The sequence below is a fragment of the Macrobrachium nipponense genome, chromosome 23 (assembly GCF_015104395.2).
Source record: "Macrobrachium nipponense isolate FS-2020 chromosome 23, ASM1510439v2, whole genome shotgun sequence".
Lineage (NCBI taxonomy): Eukaryota > Metazoa > Arthropoda > Malacostraca > Decapoda > Palaemonidae > Macrobrachium > Macrobrachium nipponense.
In genome coordinates this window covers 51,759,488-51,782,609 of record NC_061090.1, presented here as the reverse complement: position 1 = coordinate 51,782,609, position 23,122 = coordinate 51,759,488, and the positions used below count along the sequence as shown (strand labels likewise).

Here is a 23,122-nt window from a genome sequence, read left to right as displayed (position 1 = left end):
CGGGTGTTTCACCGTGGGCGGCAGGAAACGAATTGTCAAGAAAAGCTCAGTAGTACCGGGGATCCCCAAAAGTGGGCGGGGTCGTATCACCTACACGTCAGCAGCACCGTTAGTGCCGAGAAATTTGGGATTTCGACTGCCGTAAAGTAAGAAGTGTATAGCTATGTAATTGTTCGGTAAGTTTCATGTGTGAAATCAAATAACCAAGACAATTTGTCAAAATAAAGAAAACACAAAATGGAAAGTCTATACGTTTCATTTTAAAACTCAGAGGCCAAGGCTATATTAACCTCATTACCATTAAATTCTGACAATGAAGACATCTTAAATTAGTACAACTCTTGCTTCCCGAATTTATAATTTGTCAAGTGAGCCACACACTTTATTGCTCAAGATGGACGAGATCAAGATGTTGGAGGGCACAGAAAATTTTTCCCTATGAACCAACCTGCTTCAATGGCAGTAACCTTCCAACTGTTGCAAAGCAGTTCTAAGCTCAGATTATTAACAGGCATGGATAGCAACACCTTTCTCTAAGGAGATCACTATGGGGGATGCACATAATTACCCAAAATAAATTCAGTCAAACCTTATCAGATTCTATATATAATAAGACACACATCCTGTTCTAGTTTGAGAATATACTTTTCCTAAACTGCAGGCAGAGCTGAGGTTGTAGGCTCAGGTGTGGGTAGAGGAAGGGTGAGAGGTGAGGGGAAGGGAAGGAGTAGGGTAATTGGAACAAGTAGGAGCCAGTGATAAAACAACAATAAGTCTATCTTCTGATCTAATTAACTGCTCCCTCATCTTACTGACTCACTCCTCTTCCTTTATTCATGGAATTTATTTACACATTCAGGTAACCACTTCATCCACTCTTCACACCTTTTGTTAACTTTGTACTCCTGACCCCTACAACCATGACATACTGTGTGTCTATCTAACTCTTAACTCATGTTAATGCAAAGTCATTCCTGCAAAATCTGATGCTTTCATTCCTAATGCTGGTTGAAGATATCCTGAACAGAGCAAAAAAGTCACAATACCATGAAAAAGTCAACAGCCAAATTAGTGAATGCACAGATGACCAGCACAGGATGGCAGCAGAGAGAATTCTGACAAAAACTAAAACATTTGAAATAATATCTGGTAGAGAAGAAGTTACCCAGAAATTCATCCAGGTCAGTCAAACAATCTTATTTACTCTGAATCCAGACTCCAACTGCTGGTACAAAGATAAAGTTATCTTTAAGAGTAAGCAGCCATAAGCACCATACTATGATGTCAGTTTGCAACAGTACTTCAGTTTCAGAAAGAAATATGGACCGTCTTTACATCAATCAGGGGTTGACTACCTAAAGAAGTCTTTGTAATCCCTATTCCTGCCTGGGATCCTCTCAGTCACATCCCAGTTGCATCCAGTCCATTAATGTAAATACGTACGTACAAGTAGTACCTCGTAAGGTCCTAGCTTTGGGTCCTTCACCTCTGACACTTTCACAATTCAAGAGATGTCCTTCTGTGTTTTACATAAATAAATCTGAAGTGGCATCAATAACAGGCATCAATAAAAACACAATTAACTTCAGATGTACTCACAGCGTAGACAATTGGCCCCACCCTAAAAGTGAAGTGATTAGGGGGGAACACCGCTGTTTTGGTACCCCACAAATTATCAGTTCTCCAAACAGTTGTGACCTTAATAACCATGAGAGAAGCCAAAACATTTACATCCACTCTTGTCACCAGCACATTTATAGATCCAAGGTTACTTTTGCCTTTAAAGGCATAGACTGCCACAACAGTCTACAGGAAAAAAAAAAAAAAAACAAAAAAAAAAAAAAAAAAAACTGTTGAACAAAAATTACATTCCACTTGAATTTTCTATGCCTGTGCAATATATTGCTTCTTGTACAACACCAAAGTCCTGATCATCCCACTATTCTGCAACTCTATCCTCATGAAAGAAAATCCAAGGAAAGGGACTTACATACTAGTTTAATAAAATAATCCTGCAGTATATCTTTCCTTAGTTACACTGAACACGAACTTTGTACTAATGCGAAAGTGAATGAGTAAAACTGTAAAATTGTAATCTCAAACCACACCACAGGTGACAGCAACAAAAAATAATGCTTTATGAGGTCGTTGAAAATGTTATTGTTATTATACAATTAAGTTTGTTCATACTTACCTGGCAGATATATATATGCTGTATTTTTCTGAAGTCCGACAGAATTTCAAAACTCGCGTTGGCACACGCAGTGGGCGGCCAGGTGGTAGTACCCATTCCCGCCGCTGGGAGGCGGATATCAGGAACCATTCCCATTTTCTATTCATATTTTATTAATGCCCCTGTCTCCTGAGGGGAGGAGGGCAGGCACTTTAATTATATATATCTGCCAGGTAAGTATGAACAAACTTAATTGTATAATAACAATAACATTTTGTTCATGCCACTTACCTGACAGATATATATATAGCTGAATCCCACCTTCGGATGGTGGGAAGAGACAGAATAGGATTTTTTAGGAAACTTAAATTAAGTAGATGATATACATCTTGGTTCCTCACCTGTTAGCAAAGTAGACTCTGTGATTACTGTCACTTAAGGCTGCTTTGCTTAAATCAGAGTTGCCAGCCAGGTGGAGACCTGTAGTGCTGGTGCGCTCTGGATGATCTGTCAACGGGTACGAGACCTCAACGTGACAAGACCATCGAGCCATACATATGAGGGCAACGAAGCAACTGACCACCACCTGACCAACTATCCAAAAAAACCCTTAAAACTAACTAAAGGATGGGAGATCTTCACATAAGACTCACCACAACCTAAAAACACAACAATAAAACTAACCTAAAACCTAACTAAGGGATAGGGAAAGAGCTACTTCCGGACCCAAGACTGTGTCCGCAGAAACGTATGGCCCCAGTGAATTACAGTCGTCATAAATCGTTCTCACATCCCTTAGGTAATGTGAGGCGAAGACGGAGTTACTCCTCCAAAAGGTGCAATCAAGAATGTCCTTGATTGACATATTCTTTTGGAAGACAAGAGAGGTAGCGACAGCTCTAACTTCGTGAGCTTTCACTCGTAAGAGGCTCAAATCAGTCTTCTGGAAAGATGAATGAGCCTCCTTAATGACGTCCCTCAGAAAGAAAGCAACAGCATTCTTAGATAAAGGTAACTCTGGTCTCTTCACAGAGCACCAGAGATTACCTGAGGGACCTCTTACCTCTTTTGTTCTATGTACATAGAACTTGAGAGCCCTGACAGGGCACAGGGCTCTCTCCTGGGTTCTTGGCCCACCAGACTTTGGACAACCCTTGATCTCGAAAGTTTTCGGCCAAGGATTCGAAGGATTTTCATTCTTCGCCAAGAAAGTTGGGTTCAAAGAGCAGACAGCATTGTCTCCTTTGAATCCCACTAAATTACTAAAAGCTTGTATTTCACTAACTCTCTTAGCCGTCGCCAGAGAAGTTAGGAAAAGAGCCTTCCTTGTCAAGTTTCGAAGAGACGCTGCCTGAAGAGGTTCGAAAGGACTTGACATTAAGAACTTAAGAACCACGTCAAGGTTCCATGAAGGAGGTCTCGTTTGAGGAATCTTCGAAGTTTCGAAAGATTTTAAAAGATCATGAATGTCTTTGTTGTCAGAAAGGTCAAGGCCTCTGTGCCTAAAAACCGCTGACAACATGCTCTTATATCCCTTGATGGTAGGGACCGCTAATTTCTGCACATTCCTGAGAAAGAGCAGAAAATCAGCTATCTGGTTCACAGAGGTCGAGGAAGAGGAAACTCCCTCCTTTTTACACCATGCCCTGAAGGAAGCCCACTTCGATTGGTAAACAGCTCTTGTAGAAGCACGTCTTGCATTTGCGATTGCTCTCGCAGCTGCTTTCGAAAAAACCTCTCGCTCTGGCCAACTTTTCGATAGTCTGAACGCAGTCAGACTCAGAGCGGAGGAGATTTGGTTTCGGTGAAACCTTTCGAAGTGAGGCTGTTTGAGTAGATCTTTCCTCCAGGGCAATGTCCTTGGGAAAGTCTACAAGGAAAGACATGACCTCTGTGAACCATTCTCTCGCTGGCCACATCGGAGCGATCAGGGTCAACCTCGTCCCTTCTGAGGCCGCAAACTTCCTCATGACTTCCACCCCAAAATCTTGAATGGTGGGAAGGCGTACAGATCTAGACCCGTCCAATTCCAAAGCAACGCGTCCACAGCGATCGCTTCTGGATCCAGGACCGGGGAGCAATAAAGAGGAAGTCTCTTGGTCCTTGACGTCGCGAATAAGTCGACCAGAGGACGTCCCCACAACCTCCAAAGGTCTCGACACACGTCTTTGTTTAAGGTCCATTCCGTCGGTAGGATTTGTTCCCGACGACTGAGAAGATCGGCCCTGACGTTTTGCACTCCTGCAATGACCTCGTCAGGATCGTCACCTTTCTTCTCTTCGCCCACAGCAGAATCTCCCTCGCCAGGAAAAACAAAGTTCTGGAGTGTGTTCCTCCCTGATTCTTCAAATAAGCGAGTGCTGTGGTATTGTCGGAGTTTACCTGAACAATCTTGTTCTTCAAACTCTTTCGAAGAACTGCAGAGACAGAAAGAGATTGCTGCAAGCTCTTTGACATTTATGTGCCAGGCTACCTGTTCCCCCTCCCCAGGAGCCTGACACTTCCTCCCTCCTAGTGTTGCTCCCCAGCCCGTGATGGAAGCGTCGGAGAACAACACTAGGTCGGGCTCAGAAGACTTAGTGGGACACGCCCTCCTGTAGCTTCTGTGGGTCGAACCACCATCTTAGATGGTTCTTTATTGGAAGATATTTTCTCAATATGGCATTGAGATCGTCCCTTGGCCTTCCACTCGTCCGCAAGGAAAAACTGGAGAGGCCTGAGGTGCAGTCTTCCCAAGGAACAAACCTTTCTAGCGAGGAAATGGTTGGCCCAGCAGATCATCCATTCCCTCGCCGAGCAAGTCTCTTTCCCTAAGAAGGCCGAGATCTTTTCTAATCCTAGCCGCTGACGTTCCTGGGACGGAAATGGTCGAAAAGCCACTGAATCCATCTGAATCCCCTGATACACGATGGACTGGTGTCGGGGTCAGATGCAACTTTTCGAGGTTGACAAGAAGTCCCAGGGACTTTGCTAGGGCTAAAGTGAACTGCAAGTCCTTCAGACACTTTTCTCTCGACGACGCTCTGATCAGCCAGTCGTCGAGGTACAGGGAAACTCTTATCCCCGAAGAGTGTAGCCACTCGCCACATTCTTCATGACTACGGTGAACACCATTGGAGCCGTGGTCAGGCCGAAACACATAGCTCTGAACTGCCACACTTTTTGTCTAAGACAACCTTAGATACTTTCTTGAAAGAGGGTGGATCGGGATGTGAAAGTACGTGTTCCCTGCAAGTCTAAGGACACCATCCAGTCGCCCTAGTCTCACGGCTCCCAGAAACAGAATGAGGCGTTCCATCGTTGAATTTGGTCTTTTCCACGAAAAGATTGAGCCTGCTTACATCTAGAACTGGACGCCAACCTGACGACTGCTTCGGTACTAGGAAAATCCTGTTGTAAAAACCTGGAGACCCCAGGTCCGCGACTTGTTCCACCGCTCTTTTCTCGATCATTTGTTGAAGAAGACGAATAACACTTGCTTTCTTCTCTCCCTGATAGGATGGAGAAAGGTCTCTGGGAGTCGTAGAAAGAGGAGGAAGAATCTAAAAAGGGGATCTTGTACCCCTGCTCCACGATCTTGAGGGACCAAGAGTCCGTGTCTCTCTCCTCCTACACGGCCCCGCAAAAAACTTCAGTTCTGGCTCCGACTGGTGTGTGTGTCCTGAAAGGACACGTTGTTCTCACTGGAAGGCTTGATTTAAAGGAAGCTCTTCCTCGTGAAAAACCTCTCCCTCGAGGAGCTGCTCTCGAGGGGGGAGCCCCACGAAAGGGCTTAACCTTCTTCGGCGGTTGAACAAAAGCTGAGAAGTTGAAGGTACTGCCGAACGTCTTGAGGACTGGGCTAAGAGGTCCTGCGTTGCTTCTCTTGCAAACTGCTTGTCAGGTCCTTTACCAAAGTCTGGGGGAAGAGACGGTTCGAAAGAGGAGAAAAAAGCAAATCCGCTTTCTGAGCTGGAGTAACTGAACGAGCCGTGAAATTGCACAGCAAAGCTCTCTTCTTCAATAAGGCCGTTCCAAAATGAGAGACGAGCTCCTCCGAACCATCCCTGACGGCTTTGTCCATGCATGCTAACACGCTGGAACAGCTCCCCAGACTGAGAGATTCTGGGCTTCTCAATTGCAGATCCAGAACTCCCAAGCACCAGTCAAGGAAGTTGAAAACCTTCAAGAGTCCGGAGCAGACCCCTTCAAATGATGGTCCGTCTCCGTAGAGGTCCAGGTCACTTTAGCAGTGGATAAAAGAGACCTCCTCTGAGAATCCACCAAGCTGGAGAAATCTCCTTGTGCTGAAGAAGGGATTCGAACCCCCACTTCTTCTTTGGTTCTTTATACCAAAATACCCCCTTTTCCGCTGAGTCTAGCTGGAGGCAATGCGAAAGTTGTCTTGCCTTGATCTCTCCTTCGTACCATCCAATCTTGGAGTTTCTTGAACGCCCGTTTAGTAGAGAGCGAAGTTTTCATCTCAACAAATTCCGGAGTCTTACCAGTCGTTAGAGGAAAAATGAAAACTGAAGGAGGAGACTTGGGAGCTGCAGGCTGAAACTTGTCCTCGAAGGACGAACGCAACAGCCGCACGAGAACTTTAATAATCTGAGATTGAAGGGGCAGCAGAAGGTTCCTCTTCAATCCGAGTCATGCCGAACTACTCAGCTCTCCTTCTTCTCTAATCGGAGAGGAGACCGCCTCTCCGGAGAGGGCGTACGAATGTCGGGTCTTGCCTTAATCAAAGGCCCCCTATTCTTACTGGATGAAGCCTTATCTAGGCTGTCTTCTTTGTGGCGCTTACCACTCGAAGTAGGTAGAGCGTCCCTGACGGCGACAAGCGTCCTTGCAGACACCCGAGGCAGCTCACTGCCAGAGAAGCGTCCTTACGTTTCTTACACGAAAGGGAAGACATGTTATCCGGAATACGTGGCCTACGTGCGCGCAAACCAGCGTCTTGGGGTACGACTTCTTCTTGGTCGGAGTACCCCAAAAGCGTCCTGAAGAGCGTCCTGCTGAACGTCCTGCCAAGCGTCCTGCCGAGCGTCCTGCCGAGCGTCCTGTCGAGCGTCCTGTCGAACGTCCTGCCGAGCGTCCTGCCAAGCGTCCTGCCGAGCGTCCTGCCAAGCGTCCTGTCGAGCGTCTGACCGAACGTCCTGCCGATGCGTCCGGCCAAGCTCCTGCCAAGCGTCCTTGCGAGTCCTGTTTTCGAGCGTCCTGTCGAGCGCCTGTCGAGGTCCTGTCGAACGTCGTTGCTGAGCGTCCTGCCGAGCGTCTTGACGCAACGTCTTCCTAGAGGACGAACGAGATCGGCGAATCGCCGAAGGAGACGCGATACGGCGAACAAGACGAACGAGAGAGGGAGAAGGAGACTTGCTTCGTCCTCTTGATGGGCATCTAAGGTCCTTTCCTCCGCTTAGGGTCGACTGCTGCTGGGCGAGTACTCTGAGCCATAAGCGTCGATAGCTGGTCCTGAAGGGACAAAAGAATGTTCTTCGTTGGAGAGGAACGAACAGAGGGAGCAGGACTGATCCTGCGAGAAGACAAGGGCGAGGGGACGCCTCCTTCCTTCTCACAGGTACAGCTACCTGCTTCTCAGGGAGGGGACGCGCCTGTGCAAGCGCAACCCCAGCGTCCTCATCGGAGGAGATCTTACCCCTTTCTGAGGCGGAAAAGCGTCTACGCATCCTCCGACGAAAGCGGCGATACAGGACGTGAAGCGTCCTCAACACGAAAACGTCCTTTTCAGCGGACGAGAGTCTCTCCGACGCTCCACCCCTTGCGCGGGGAGGACGCTTCGGAGGACGAAAACTGTCTTAAGGATGCGCGCATGTGAGCGCTCCTTGACAGCCTGGGACTTTGCAACAAGGCCTGCCGAAGGGACGCCAGATCGGTGGGGAGCCCCCGTAACCCTCTTGCGGCTTTCGACATACCCTCTCCCTGAGTCTTGGGAGTCCGATAGAGGTCTAGGCCTAGAGGCATTATGGGGCCGATCTGACGCCCCCCTCCACAACACTAGGGGGCACGATCACACACTTGAACAGAGCCAGTTTCCAAGGCTTTCACTTTGGTCTCAGAGTGCGTAGAGACTCCAAAAATAAGAGAGAGAGCATTAGCATTCCTCCGACACAGTAGTTCAGAGCCCGAAGGCAACACAGGTTTAGGAGATGCAACTCTATAAGGTGTTTAATACAGGAGAATTATTAGCCTACCTTTGGTAGAACCACTCCTGGAGGAAGACCTCCTGATCCTATCGCGTTCCAATTAAGGCGATAGGACTCATATACTCTCCAATCATCATCGGTCAATCTCTCACATTCATTGCACGATTATCCACCAAACAATTATGCCCCCTACAACTCATACATACTGTGTGGGGGTCTACCGATGGCTTTCGGTAGCCTCACCTTACAATCAGTCCTCACACACACTCTGAAACTCACAGCACTTGATCCAGACATCACGTTTACAGAAAAGCCAATCCAAAGTCAAAAAACGGTCCACTATCGCGCATGCCAATCCAACAATCCAATTCAATACCAAAAAACCAATCAGATACTTAAAAGCGAGTCAAATCCAAAAAATCCTGAGCGGAGGTCGTAAACAGTTGTTTACCGACCGGCGACAGAAAAAAATATGAATAGAAAGGGAATGGTTCCTGATATCCGCCTCCCAGCGGCTGGAATGGGTACTACCACCTGCCGCCCACTGCGTGTGCCGCGAGTTTTGAAATTCTGTCGGACTTCAGAAAATACAGCTATATATATATCTGTCAGGTAAGTGGCATGAACAAATTAACAGATAAAACTCACACACAAACAATCATAGATGAAACATGAAAGTAAGGTTACGGATTAAATTGGAAAACTAGGGGTCAAATAAATGACGATGTAAAATATACACTTGAAGGAGGCCAAGCAATAAGGGAGTGCATAGTAAAAACTCATTCTGGAATTGGTCAACCCAGCACAAAGAATGGAAGTAGATGTTGCTACCAGACTAATACATGGGAAATGAGCTCTATAGGATTTCACTTTGGAAAGTGGAAATACTTGTCACACTTGCTTTATCTGAGATAGACCAGAGACCAAGTTAGGATGCGTCCATGCTGTTACAACCACCTCTTGTGCCATTTTGTAGACCTTTTGTATCTATTTTCAATTAAAGAAAAAAGTTGATAATATAAATACTGTATATACCAGTAATGCTAATCAAACCAATTTCAAGTATCCTCTGAACTGTCACAATTCTAAAAATTTATGTAAAAACTAAACTGCTTATAAATCAGATAGATACAAACCTTCGCCTGCACCTGAAAAATCTTGCCATTTTGAATGAGTGCAACAAGGTTGGCTCCACTTTCATCTACAGCTTCACCACTAGAGCAACGGTCACTCACTGTTAATACACCCACAGTGATCATAATGGACTTTCAAAACAAATCTGTGAATGAAAAAATTTGTTAGGACTCCCGTTTGAAAGGTCACTTACACGTCAAATTGCAAAACAACATAAATCATTACATTTTCAAAAAACAAAATACCAGTCACAGCTGCCATCTGCAGGAGAAACCTTTAACAAAGACAGGAGCATAATTGTTCTCTCCTTCAAAACCAAGTTAGAGAGTGCATGCAAACATTCCCCTGCAGCATCTAAAATTGCCTTGCCCATTCTAATGACTCCTCCAACAATTTAATACCAGCTGGCATCACAAATTCCTCAAGTTGGCACTGAGAAGAGACAATTGCACTGGTGAACTAGAAAGTCATCTGGGTCAACCAAAACGATCTTTTTCTAATTGAATATAGACTTGGCTGCAGCACAGAGATATAGCTATCTTTCACAACAGGTAAGATTTATCCCAAATACAGGCAGTCCCCAGGTTACGATGGGGGTTCCGTTCTTAAGACGCGTCGTAACCCGAAATTCGTCGTAAGCCGGAACGACGTTGTTGAAAACATGTCCACAGGGAAAATTTCACTAATTTACAATATTTCTAAGGGCCGTATCTCTAAAATTATCACTAATTTACTTTTTTCATGTGCAACACTGTGTATTCACAAATTACTGTATATTTTCATTAAAATACAAGAGAGAGAGAGAGAGAGAGAGAGAGAGAGAGAGAGAGAGAGAGAGAGAGAGAGAGAGAGAGAGAGAGAGCATTACAACTGTAGCACCAGCACGGTATAAAGGAGGTTTATATTGTTTGTTTAAAATAACTGAAAATTATCAATAAACATTTTACATACTAGTACCATACAAATTCTTTCATCTCGGTAAAAGAAGAGGAGAGAGAGAGAGAGAGGATGAGAGAGACGAGGAGGAGAGAGAGAGAGAGAGAGAAGAGAGAGAGAGAGAGAGAGTGTTTATCTTTCTCTGTTCTCTCAAAAAATACTTATCACGTTTCCAGCGAAAGAGAGGGAGGGAGTTACCACTATGACACATTATTATCTTGTGTGGCAAAAAAGAGAGAGAGAGAGTTAACCTTAATTAAAAGTGACATGGATAGATTAGTATTGTATTTCTTTAAAATACTATCACATATGAATTTTGTAATTACAGTTATTATTATTATTATTTGAAAGTATTAAAAACAAATAGTACAAGTACATAAAAAATCTCGAGTCGCAGTAAATGAGAGAGAGAGAGAGAGAGAGAGAGAGACGAGATGAGAGAGAGAGAAGAGAAGTGAGAGATGAGAGAGAGAGAGAGAGAGAGAGCGGGAGGGGGGGGGGGGAATTTCATGAGCACTTCCCACCCCTCCTGGCTGTCACAGAACTTGATACGTATGTCTGACTTAGTTTTAGTACCTGGAGGTTGAGAAAAAGGTTACTGAGGAGAAGACTGGGATTTCCTTCATTCTTCCATAATTTTATAAATATATAAGCTAAAATCTTACTAATTCACTATGGTATTTTCTTTAATGAATTGATATTATTGCTATATAAATTAATATTAATATTTGAAAATAGTAAATCATTGCATTTATCATACAAATAGTACAAGTACATAAAAAATCTCGAGTCTCAGTAAATGAGAGGAGGAGAGAGAAGAGATGAGAATAGAGGGGAGAGCGAGAGGAGGGAGAGAGAGGAAGAAGAAGGGAGAGAGAGAGAGAGAGATCGAGAGAGAGAGAGAGAGAGAGAATTATTATTTTTATTATGTGATATCATTTTTACTTATTAAACTTACTAATACAGTACGTGTATTAATCAAAATTAATATTTGAAAATTAGTAAATCATTTTGTATTATAAAAATGTATTTAGTCATGAAAATAAAACATCAAAATACACTAATTTGTGATTATTTTCGTCCGGAAAATACAAAGAGAGAAGAGAGAGAGAGAGAGACGAGGAGAGAGAGAGAGGAGAGAGAGCGGTGGCGAGGGGAGGGGAGGGGGAGAGAGAGAGAGAGAAGAGAGAGAGAGAGGACAGGGAGATGAGAGAGAGAGCGGGGAGGTGAAGGAAGGAGAATGGGAGAGGGAGAGAGAGGGAGGAGAGAGAGAAACTATGGTTTTTATATCCAAATCTAAGTAGAGTATAAATGGATTCTTAAGTGAAATAATGTTTCAATGATATTTTGCTTTGTTTTTTGTATTAAAGGATATGTATACTGTTTTGAGATGCGTTCCTTATCCTGACATGGGTACCATACAGTTTAATAGCGTAAATTAATTTATGCGCCCTCCCCGCTCAGAAAAACTAGTTTCCTGCGTATGAGGTATCGTTAAAAAGCATAAAAAAACCGTCGTAACCTTGGAATTTGCGTTGTAATCTAACCAGAAACTTAGTTTTGTTAATTATGTATACTGGAAACAAGCAATGATTTTTTCATTATTTGCGCTTTTGAACTGTTATAAACTGCGCATCCCAAGCTAGTGTATTCATTCGCTCGAAAACTAGTTCCGCATATGAGGCGTCACTAAAAAAATTTAAAAAATACGACATAAAAAGTGTCGAAAATGATCATAACCTCAAAATTTTTGTTGTAATATAACAAAAATGATATTGTTATGATACATAAAGTTTCATACATACTTACCTGGCAGATATATACATAGCTAAGACTCCGTCGTCCCCGACAGAAATTCAAATTTCGCGGCACACGCTGCAGGTAGGTCAGGTGATCTACCGTCCTGCCCTGGGTGGCAGGATTAGGAACCATTCCTGTTTTCTATCATATTTTTTCTCTTCCACCTGTCTCCTTGCGGGGAGGCTGGGTGGGCCCTAATCGTATATATCTGCCAGGTAAGTATGTATGAAACTTTATTGTATCATAACAATATCATTTTCATACAATCAACTTACTGTCAGATATATACAGGCGGTCCCCGGCTTACGACCGGTTTTCCGGCTTACGACGTTCCGAGGTTACGACGCTTTTTCTTAAATATTCAATGGAAATTCCGTCCTGGGTTACGACGCTTGTTCCGAGGGTTACGACGCTGACGCTTCCGACGCATGCGAAGTTAACGCGCTTTTAAAAAAACGCATGCTATGATAAAAATCCTTTATAGTTTAGCACAGTACATAATAAAAAATATGTTTTGGTTACATTACAACAAAAATTTGAGGTTATGATGACTTTTTTGACATTTTTTTTTTTCGTTTTCTTTTTTTTGAATTTTTTTTACTGACGCCGCATATGCGGACTAGTTGCGGGCGAATGAATACACTAGCTTGGGATGCGCAGTTTAAACAGTCCAAAAAGCGCAAAATAAATAATGAAAAATCATTGCTTGGTTCAGTACATAATTAAAAAAACTAAGTTTCTGGTTAGATTACAACACAAATGCCAAGGTTACGACGTTTTGTTATGCTTTTTAACGATACCTCATATGCAGAACTAGTTTTTGAGCGGAGGTGCATAAATTAATTAACGCTATTAAACTCGTATGGTAAATTGACCGAACAACGACCTCGGACGGCGAGGACGCCAAGCGTAAACAATACGAAAGGACGCCACTTCAATCGCGTGCCTGCCTGCATTCCACTAGGTTGTGTGCTGAGACGTTGCTGAATTCCTTGCCATTTTCGCTAATTTACAATGGCTCCTAAACGCCAAAGTACTTCCTCCGATGATAGTTCATCCAAGAAGAGGAAGGTCATCACGATGGAGGTCAAATATGACGTGATAAAGCGTTCGGAGAAGGGAGAAACTAACACCGAAATAGGCCGTTCTTTAGGCTGAGCAGGACCACGGTGGTAACCATTGTGAAGGATAAGGAACGTATTCTGAAGCACGTTAAGGATGCTGCACCGATGGAAGTCAACGGTGATAAACGAGAAAGCAACGTAGCCAGAGCATTGTTGAAATGGAGAAATTGCTCATGATCTGGCTGGAGGACCAGAACCAGCGACGTGTTCGGTGAGCTTAAGTGTGATCCAGGAGAAGGCTAGAGCGCTGCATGAGGCAGTAGTGAAAAAGTTTGGCGAAGGCAGTGCTGGTGGTGAATTTTCCGCGAGTAGAGGTTGGTTTAACCGTTTTAAGGCTCGTGCAAATTTGCATAATGTGAAGCTGCAAGGTGAAGCTGCTAGTGCTGATAGCGAAGCAGCAGAAAGTTTTCCAGGTGGTTTGGCTGAGATAATTAAGGATGGTGGTTACACGGCTGACCAAGTCTTTAATGTGGATGAGACTGGATTATTTTGGAAAAAAGAATGCCAAATCGAACGTACCTTTCCAAGGAGGAGAAGTCAGCACCTGGCCATAAAGCTGGAAAGGAGCGACTGACTTTGCTGTTTGGGGCCAATGCAAGTGGTGATTTGAAACTGAAGCCCTTGCTGGTGTATTTGGCCGAGAATCCCAGGGCTTTCAAGGGCATTTTCAAGAGTCAACTCCCTGTGATTTGGAAAATCTAACAAGAAGGCGTGGGTTACCTTAATGGTCTTCGAAGATTGGTTCAATGACCATTTCGTGCCAGCAGTGGAGCGGTATTTGACTTCGAAGGGTCTGCCTTTTAAGGCCCTCTTAGTCACCTGGACAATGCCCCTGGTCACCCTTCAAACAAATTTGAGAGGACATGCATCCTTAATGGAAGGTGGTGTGAACCTCCCACCTCCCACCCAATCCACATCGCTGATACAGCCAATGGACCAGGGAGTAATAGCAAATTTCAAGGCTTACTACCTTAGAAGGACCATACGTTTTGCTTTGAGGGCCATAGAAGCTAACAAGGAGTTGACACTGAAGAATTCTGGAAGTGGCATACAAACATTGCAGATGCAGTGAAGCATTTGCAAGAGTGCTTGGGACGAGGTGAAGACGACCACTTTAAATGGGGGGCCTGGAGGAACTGTGTCCACAGTTTGTGCACAGTTTTGAAGGCTTTGACCAGGCAGAAGACGTCGAGACTGTGACGAGGAAGATCGTAGGGCTAAGCAAGAGGCTGCAACTAGATCTTGAACCTGATGATGTAACAGAGCTGCTGGCTTCCCATGGAGAGGAATTGTCTGAGAGGACTTATAGAACTGAACAACAAAATTGAGGAAGAGGAGGCGGACCAGAGCCAAAACCCAGTCATTAATGTGAAAGGCTGTCAGGGTTTTTCTCTGGAGAAGCCTTGGCTCTTTTGAGGCAGAGGACTTACGTTAGAACTGAACAAACAAATGATTGAGGGAAGAGGAGGCGGCACCAGAGCCACAAACCAGGTCATTAACTGTTGAAAGGCTTGTCAGAGGGTTTTACTCATTCTGGACAGAGCCTTGGCTTCTTTTGAGGCGAAGACCCTAACGTTTCTAGGTTTGACAAAATCAAGAGAGGAATCATGGATTTGGTGACTTTCTACAAGGAGACCCTGAAGGAGAAGAGCGAAGAGAAGTGTGCAGTCCAGGCTTGACACTTTCTTCACAAGTCTCCAGTACCACCACCTTCCTCCTACCACCGTTTAAAAAGAAAACCCACCTTCTCCTCGTCCTGATCACTCCTGTCCTGGTAAGGAATTCTGAACTGTTTTACTAATTTATGTGTTTACATAGTGTACATTTAAAATGTGTTAATTTTTTAATGTCAAAACTAAATGTAAGAGTAAATTGTAACTTCATTAATTTTCATCATTTGTAATTTTATTGCAGAGTAGGTGACAGTTCCAGATCCCCCTGGTACTACCTGTGACAGTTCCAGATCTCCCTGTACTACTGTGACCGTTCCAGATCTCCCTGTACTACTCCTGTGACAGTTCCAGATCCCTGTACCTGGACCCTCTGTATCAGCCCGCCCACCTGCACGTGTACATCAGTAAGCAATTTCATTTTTCTCATTTTCATGTTGGAAATTGTTTACACCCTACATACATACGTACACTAACTTACATAGTGGTACAATGTGTTTGATGTTGCATAACCTTATTATTATTTTTTTTTTCCATTTCAGACCCCTTTGATAGTGACAGTGACCCAGATGGACCCTGAGCTTTCCATGGTTTTGATGCCTCGCCCTATACATCAGGTAAGGAATCCTTAAACAAATTTGTATAAAATGTTTTATAAATTGCTAATAGAAATTTTATTTTAAAAGTGTACATATGCTACAATTACATCCACCTTATAATATATTTATGTACCCTATCATTCTTTCCAGATGTAGATGTTCCCTCATCAGTTGATACAAGTATCACCTCCCCAGAGCCCAAATCAGTTGATACGAGTATCACCTCTCCCATTCCTTCAGGTAAAAGAATTCTTCATTTTTTATATTGAACATACGTATTACACACTACATATGTCAAACAGTAATAACATGTGCAGTAGTTACAGTAGTAGTAACTATCATTTTATATATTTTTTATCATTCCAGACTCCAAGCACCTGCCCATCCCACTCCATAGCCCAGCCACCCACTCTCATGTACCATATGACCATCCCAGTAAGCAAGCCAACCACTAGAATTTGGTAAGGACATTTTTTTTTATTACTGTTTTAATATTACATATGTAATAACCATGTTATTTGTATGTAACATACATACTATAATCATATGTACTATTACATTATCATTCCAGACTGGCATGCCCTGTGACTTACATAAACCAGACCTCTACATAGCCTACATGTCTTCATTTTGCTGGAGGTAAGGAATTCTCAGTTGTGTTTAATGTTTGCATACGTACAATAAATTTTGTACACCTAAGTGGTTACATACTGTCCTTTAATATTAATTCTTCATTCCAGACTGCCCATCATCCTAGCCTGTATCTGTGATAAAGCACACTGAAGTTAGGTTTGGAATGCATCCTTATCATGAATGCTCTACACCTCCACCTCCATCTCCCACAACCTAGGTAACAGCTTTGAGACTCACTAAAAGTTGGTAAGTTATGTAAGGAATTTCTAAATTAAGTTTTATACTACATGTTATATGTGATATTAAACCACTGTATGGTGCATATTACTGTATGTAACTTACTATGCATAGAGTACTTACTGACAAAATTATTTTTTTGTACATTCCAGAACCGCCCCCTGATGCATGTAGGCTATGGGGCCACATAAGACTTTGTCCATCCAGGGTTACATTGAACGACAACTTTAAAACTAAAAGTAAGGAATTAATTAACATACATTAACTCTTTTAGTACTCTTGATATATCTACAGTAATTAACATATTGCATTCACAACTTTCTGTAGTGTATATTTTGTACACTAATTTTGTTACTTTTTCCTTCCAGAACCAACATTTTTCACACAACTCCAGGTTGTTACTACAAGTGTCATCAAGGTATAACTACAAGTAGAAGCACCATTTTTTGGATGGAAAAAAACAAAAAAACCCTTCAGGAAAGTATACGTTCACATGTAACATGTAGTGTAACAAAGTATGAACAGTAAGGTTTTTACATACAGTAGTACATATTACATACGTACTAACTTTTTTTTTTTACAGGAATTTCCAACCAAGTTTGATTATGTACATATGTACATGTTATAAACCACTGTACGTATGGTTTACTGTAATGTAACTTACTAAACATACATAAACATGACTTAACTTTGATACTTTTTTGGTACATTCCAGAAAACCAGGACCCCCTCCATGATGCAGGCTATGGGGCCACATAAAACTTTGTCCAGGGTTACTACATAACAAAATAGCACGACAACTGTAAACTATGTATACTGTACTAAAGGTAAGGAATTATACATAGTATAAACATACATTAAGTAAGTTTTATACGTACATACAAAAAAAAATAAAAAAAAGTGACCAAGATCTCTCACAGGGGATAAGTGAGCAAGGTCCCTCAGGAATTTACTGTACACTCCCTGCTGGAACAGGGGGTGTAGACCAATCATTTACAATATGCAATATTCAAACCACTGCCCCCTATGGTGCATATTACTGTATGTAACTTACTATGCATAGAGTACTTACTGACAAAATTATCTTTTGTACATTCCAGAACCCCACCCCTGAATGATGTAGGCTATGGGCCACATAAGACTTTGTCCATCCAGGGTTACATTGAACGACAACTTTAAACTAAAGGTAAGGAAATTAATTTAACATACATTAACTAGTTTTATACATGTTATATATGTGATATTAAACCACTGTATGGTGCATATTACAGTATGTAACTTACTATGCATAGAGTACTTACTGACATACTAATTATTTTTTTGTACATTCCAGAACCCCCTGAATGATGTAGGCTATGGGGCCACATAAGACTTTGTGCATCCAGGGTTACATAGCAGGACAACTTTAAACTAAAAGTAAGGAATTAATTCACATACATTAACTTTTTTACTCTTGATATAACTCAAAGTAAGGAATTATAAAACTAAAAGTAAGGAATTAATTAACATACATTAACTCTTTTTACTCTTGATATCTATAATTTACATATTGTATTCAGGACTTTGTGTAGTATTTTGTACTAATTGTGGTTATACTTTACCTTCCAGAGCTACCAGACTGGGATTTTAGTGTACTCCAGGATCTAACAAAGTGTGCAATGCATGTGTATACGTATAGTGACAGTGTTTAGTGTATACCCTAAGGATTAAGTGTAGTGTACATTGTGCTTTTAGTGTCACAAGAGTTTAATAAAGAATTATACCTTCAAGAACCATCCTTTGCCATTGGAATAACCACACTACACATCATGCAATCTACTTGCATGTCACACAGGTAAGGTCTCTAACTTTCTTAGTTTAAGGCATATTTCCAAGTGTCGTTCCGGCTTCGACGATTTCGGCTTACGACGCGCCTCAAGACCGGAACCCCCGTCGTAACCCGGGGGGACTGCCTGTACATAGCTGATTGGCACCCTTCGGTGGAGGGTAAGAGACAGCTACTATATGGAATAGACAGGTAAACAACAACTATGTTGTAGGTATAATTAAAACTTGGTTCCTACCTGATAGGTGGTAGACTTCGTGGGTGTTTGCCCAATAGTCTGCATCACCTCAAGAAACTTTAGCGAGATATGTGATCTATGGCCAAGAGTTCTTGTGGGTCTGCCACGAAGGGTCTTATCCACTTACTCGGCAGAGCCTGAAAGGACTTTGTCAATGGGTGCTGATCCACTTATATGACAATACACCTTATGAAGGAGCGCAACACCGATCCCGATCACCTGATCCTAACACGAGGGTTCGCGCTCAAATTGGAAAGAGTTATCACCACACTCCTTTCAAAACCCCAATAATTTCACTAAGTTAAAAAACTTTAACTCAAAGTTCAGGATCAGTGTCGGCTCCTTATCCCAGTAAAACGTATCCGCAGAAACGTATAAACCAAAAGAGAAGGATCTCGTAGGTTAACTTGACATCCTTGTGTAATGAGAAGTCAACACAGAGTTGCCTCTACCGTACAACACAGTTAATATGTCTTATAATGACCATATTGGTTATGTAAAGAAAACAAGAATTTGCAAAAGCGCGCACTTCCTGCGCTTTTAATTCTCAGCTGTTTGAAGGAATCAAGTCACTAATGAAGTGCTTAGGAGATCTCCATGTTTCAAAGAAGACCAGGGCTTTCTTGAAATGGAATCTCACCCGACTGAAGCCTGAAGCCTGGCAGGAACCTCGCGCCTGGCTGGTGCTTCGCTCTTGGTTGGCGCCTAGCGCTTGTCTGGTACCTTCGCTTGGACTGGCGCCTAGCATCCGGATGACGCCTCGCGTCTTAGCTGGAGATTCGCGCCAGAGCCTGGCTTGCGCATGGCTGGCGCTTGGTGCCGCATGGCGCCTCGCGCCTGCCTGGAGCTTCGCGCCTGGCTGGCGCCTTGCGCCTTGGCTGGCGTCTAGCTCCTGTTGGAGTGTAGCTTGCCTTGCGCCTGCCTGGAGCTTCGCGGCTTGGCTGGCACCTCGCGCCTGGCTGGCGTCTCGCGCCAGGTTGCGCTTTGTGCCTGCCTGGCACCTCGCGCCTGGCTGGCGTCTCACGCCAGGTTGGCGCTTTTGTGCCTGCCTGGCGCGCGCGCCTGGCTGGTGTCTCGCGCCAGGTTGGCGCTTTGTTGCCTGCCTGGAGGCCCTTGCGCCTGCCTGGAGCTTCGAGCCTGGGCTGGCGTCTCGCGCACGGTTGGAGTGGCGCCTTGCGCCTGCCTGGAGCTTCGCCGTTCTGGCTGGTACCTCGCGCCTGCCTGGCGCCTCGCGCCTGGGTGGCTCCTCACTTGCCGGAGCTTCGAGCTTGGTAGAGTCTCGAGGATGTCTGGCAATGTCCACATCGGACACTCTGATCTGTCCTATATGTTCGCATCTAGCGCATCTGTGTCAGGTTGTAGGCCCGGTCTTTCTCCTCATCAGACAATGACAGTGTTCTTGGGGCTGTCTGCAGGTTTCTTCTTCCTTACTGACTGTGTCAGAAGGTCTTGAGTCGCCTTCTCAGTTAATGAACGAGAAATGTCCTTCACTACTGAGAAGGGAACGAAAAAGTCAGACAAAGGCGAGTACAGAAGCGCTGCCCTCTGAGCGTGGGAGCCCGCTTTGGTTAAAAAGACACTATATACTGTCCTCTTTTTAAGAAGACCTGCTCCCAACAAAGAGGAGATCTCAACCGAGCCATCCTGAACCGCTTTGTCTATACAAGACAAAATACACAGAAGGACTTCTGGTTCGAGTCCTTCAGAATCAAGGGCTTTCTTGGACATCACCCCAAGGGACCAATCTAAGAAGTTGAAACTTCCAATACATGAAAGAGTCCCTTGAGGAGATGGTCCAGTTCTGAAATGCCCCAAGTTATACGGGCAGAGTTCAAACCTTGTCTACGTGAAGCGTCAACTAAGGTCGAAAAGTCCGCTTCTGACGTAGACGGAAGAGAAAAACCCATATTCTCTCCCGTGATATCAAATGCCTCTTTTACCAGCTAGTCTCGCTGGAGGCATGCAGAAGACCGTTCTAACTAACTCCTTCTTCAACTTCATCCAAGAGTCTAAAGACTGAAGAGCCCTCTTCATCGAAATGGCGGGCTTCATTCTAAGAAAAAATGAAGATTTCTTCGTCTTTGCACTCGAGAAAAGAGCGCGCGGAGAAGGAGGAGAGGCAGGAGTCAAGTCGTCTCCATACTCCTCTAGAAGCAAGGCTGTCAAAACATTATAGTTCGACAGTCCTTCTCTTCCTTGATACCTCTCCTCCGAGTTTACTTCTAACTCGGGGTCTAGATGAGTCTCCGCTGCTAATTCAGTACGTCTTTCCTCTGGAGGAGACAAACTCTCCTAATAGGAAGAGGGGCTCAAGGGAATGATATTCCTTCCTCTTCCCCGCTTTAATAGTCCTGGAAGGCGCCAACAGCCCAGGGGCTTCTCTCCATAAATGGATGACGCTTCCCGCTTGGATGACGCTTGTAGTCAGCCAAGCGTCCAGGCTGACGCCTCCCGTTTGTGTGGCTGCTGACGTCTGGATGACGCCTCGCGCCTGGAAGATGCTTCGCTCTCAAAAGGCGTCCTAACTGGCGCCAAAACCAAATTTTGGTTGGAGCCTCGCGTCTAAAAGCAGCTCTAAATGACTATTCATGTCTTGACGACGTCTCACGTCTCTCTGGCGTTACGTGTCTTCCGTAAGATTCTCCCGATCTCGCTCTCGAAACCAAAGCCTCTGCGATATGTTTTGGAAGCTTCACGTCTGCATGACGCCTCTCGCCTCGCAGGGGAGAGAGGACGAGACTTCTTGATTGGAAGCGCAACGTCCTTCCTACGAGGCGCTAACACTACCACCAAAGAGGCAGTTGCTCTTGTACTGGCAAGATAATCTTCCTTGAAGCTTTTCCCACGTCATCTTCAATCGGGGGAGAAGTAGGAAAAGGAAGCAGTCTATAGGAAGCCTGTTCGTCTTCTCACAACTCTTTCCAATAAATGTTAAACATGTTAACAGTTATTATCGTCGATCGAGAAGGATCTCTTTGTTAACGCGAATAGGAGCGAAAAAAGAGATTCTCGATGCTCTATGTGATATGAGAGTGTCGTGGAAATGGGGCCTAAGTGATTAAATGGGTAACGAAATCAGGAACGAATCTTGCCGTTACCGAGCTTGGTGTCCGAGAGTCTACTGACTCCTAGGTTAATAACTCGCTAAAACGAGAAAATCTTGGATGGTGCTCTTGGCTCACTGCGCCAGGCTGGCGCTTCTTTATGTGCCAGAACACCTGTGCCTTTATGGTACCCGACATCCTTTCACATGTTAATTCCATTCTTAGTAGGAAAAAACTTTATATACGTAGTATAATCCATTCAGGGAAACAAGTTCTGCCCAAAGAGAATGTTTCCCATCCGACTCATCCATCTTATTGCTGAGCAGGTACTCTAATAAGCTATGCTTTCGTAAGCCTGAGAGCATTACATAATATAATGTTCTGCTGCGATAGAATCCTTTAATAATGTTTACCTACGGTAAACCGCATTGAAAGGTTGTACTATCTCTATTATGAAAGCTTCTTAGCAAAAGGCATACAATATTTATTTGTGTTAGCTTAACTATCCCCTCAATCCGAGGTTAAGACCGCGATTGTAGGGAGAGATACGGAAAGGTTATCCTATCCGGAGGGAGAGGGAGTTCCGGCGGACCGCTCATGACTGACACCTACATGGTACTGACAGTAACTGGCATAGGCGTACTGCGTTGGTCTCAGGCTCTCAGCGAAAGCAGTCCCCGCTTACTCTTCCAGAGTTGCCAGCTACTCCAATTAATAAAGGAATTTAATAAAATTATTATCGAACTTCAGGAAGTTCTTATTAAAGCATATTTAAGCGAAACAAGACTTCGATAAATCTAGAAGCTAAGTAGGTGTAGTCCTTAACAATCCCTTTAAGCGTAGTCCTTCCTAGGAAAGAGTTGCACAGAAAAGAAGTAACTACGGTATGTGTTTATGAATTGACCGTATCGTATTCTCATACAGCAGAAACTCTACTACCTTCTACTATCTTCGTTCTTTTCGTTAATAGAACGATAGAAAGAGTATATATAATATATATTATATATCCTTAAGGAACGAAGTTAATCAAGGAACTCTTTAAATCTTCGTGATTTCTTCATAAATCGCGGAAGAGACAGAATTCCTGTTCATCACTAGGGTTTACGGAAGGAAGTAGATATTTCTATCCGCCAATCTCCCAAACATCGATGAGATCTTATTAAGAAAAAACTCCCAAAGCTCTTGCCTCCTCAAAACGAGGGAAGAGCATGGATGAAGGAGAGAGTCCGCATTGAGAGGAACTGCCTAACAAAGAAGTCTTCTGAATAATGAAAAGGGGCTCTTAGTATCAGAATCCTTCTGACAAAGGCAACGGCCGCCTGTGCGACATCTTGCACATTTGCCAGGGGAAGTTGTTCAAGTTAAAAATTCAAAGAGGAGTCTCGCGACTGACCTCTCTCTCTAATGAAGATTTTTGAAATCTTCTGACGCCTGGCGTCTGGATCCTTGCGCCTAGCGCCTAGCGTCTGGATAGTTCCGCGCGCCTGGAATGTTCCGCACGCTAAGACAGGAGACTCGCTCCTGTGGAACGTTCCGCTTGCGTGGAAGGTCCCGTGCGCCCTA

At 43.8% G+C, this 23,122-nt stretch overlaps 1 protein-coding gene and 1 long non-coding RNA gene across 3 annotated transcripts in view; one reads left to right on the top strand and one right to left on the bottom strand.

The window, feature by feature from the left end:
* Positions 1–23,122, bottom strand: part of LOC135200447 (gephyrin-like) — a 191,488-nt gene that overhangs the window by 155,423 nt on the left and 12,943 nt on the right. For both annotated transcript variants that reach the window (XM_064229092.1, XM_064229102.1), the window contains exon 2: positions 9,456–9,598. In XM_064229092.1, the coding sequence (XP_064085162.1) occupies positions 9,456–9,578 (123 nt within the window). In that variant the 5' untranslated portion in view covers positions 9,579–9,598. The remainder of the gene's footprint in view (positions 1–9,455; positions 9,599–23,122) is intronic.
* On the top strand, positions 17,581–18,184 carry LOC135196463 (uncharacterized). Its single transcript, XR_010310415.1, has 3 exons — positions 17,581–17,638; positions 17,786–17,868; positions 18,061–18,184. It is a non-coding gene; the product is annotated as an uncharacterized LOC135196463 (long non-coding RNA).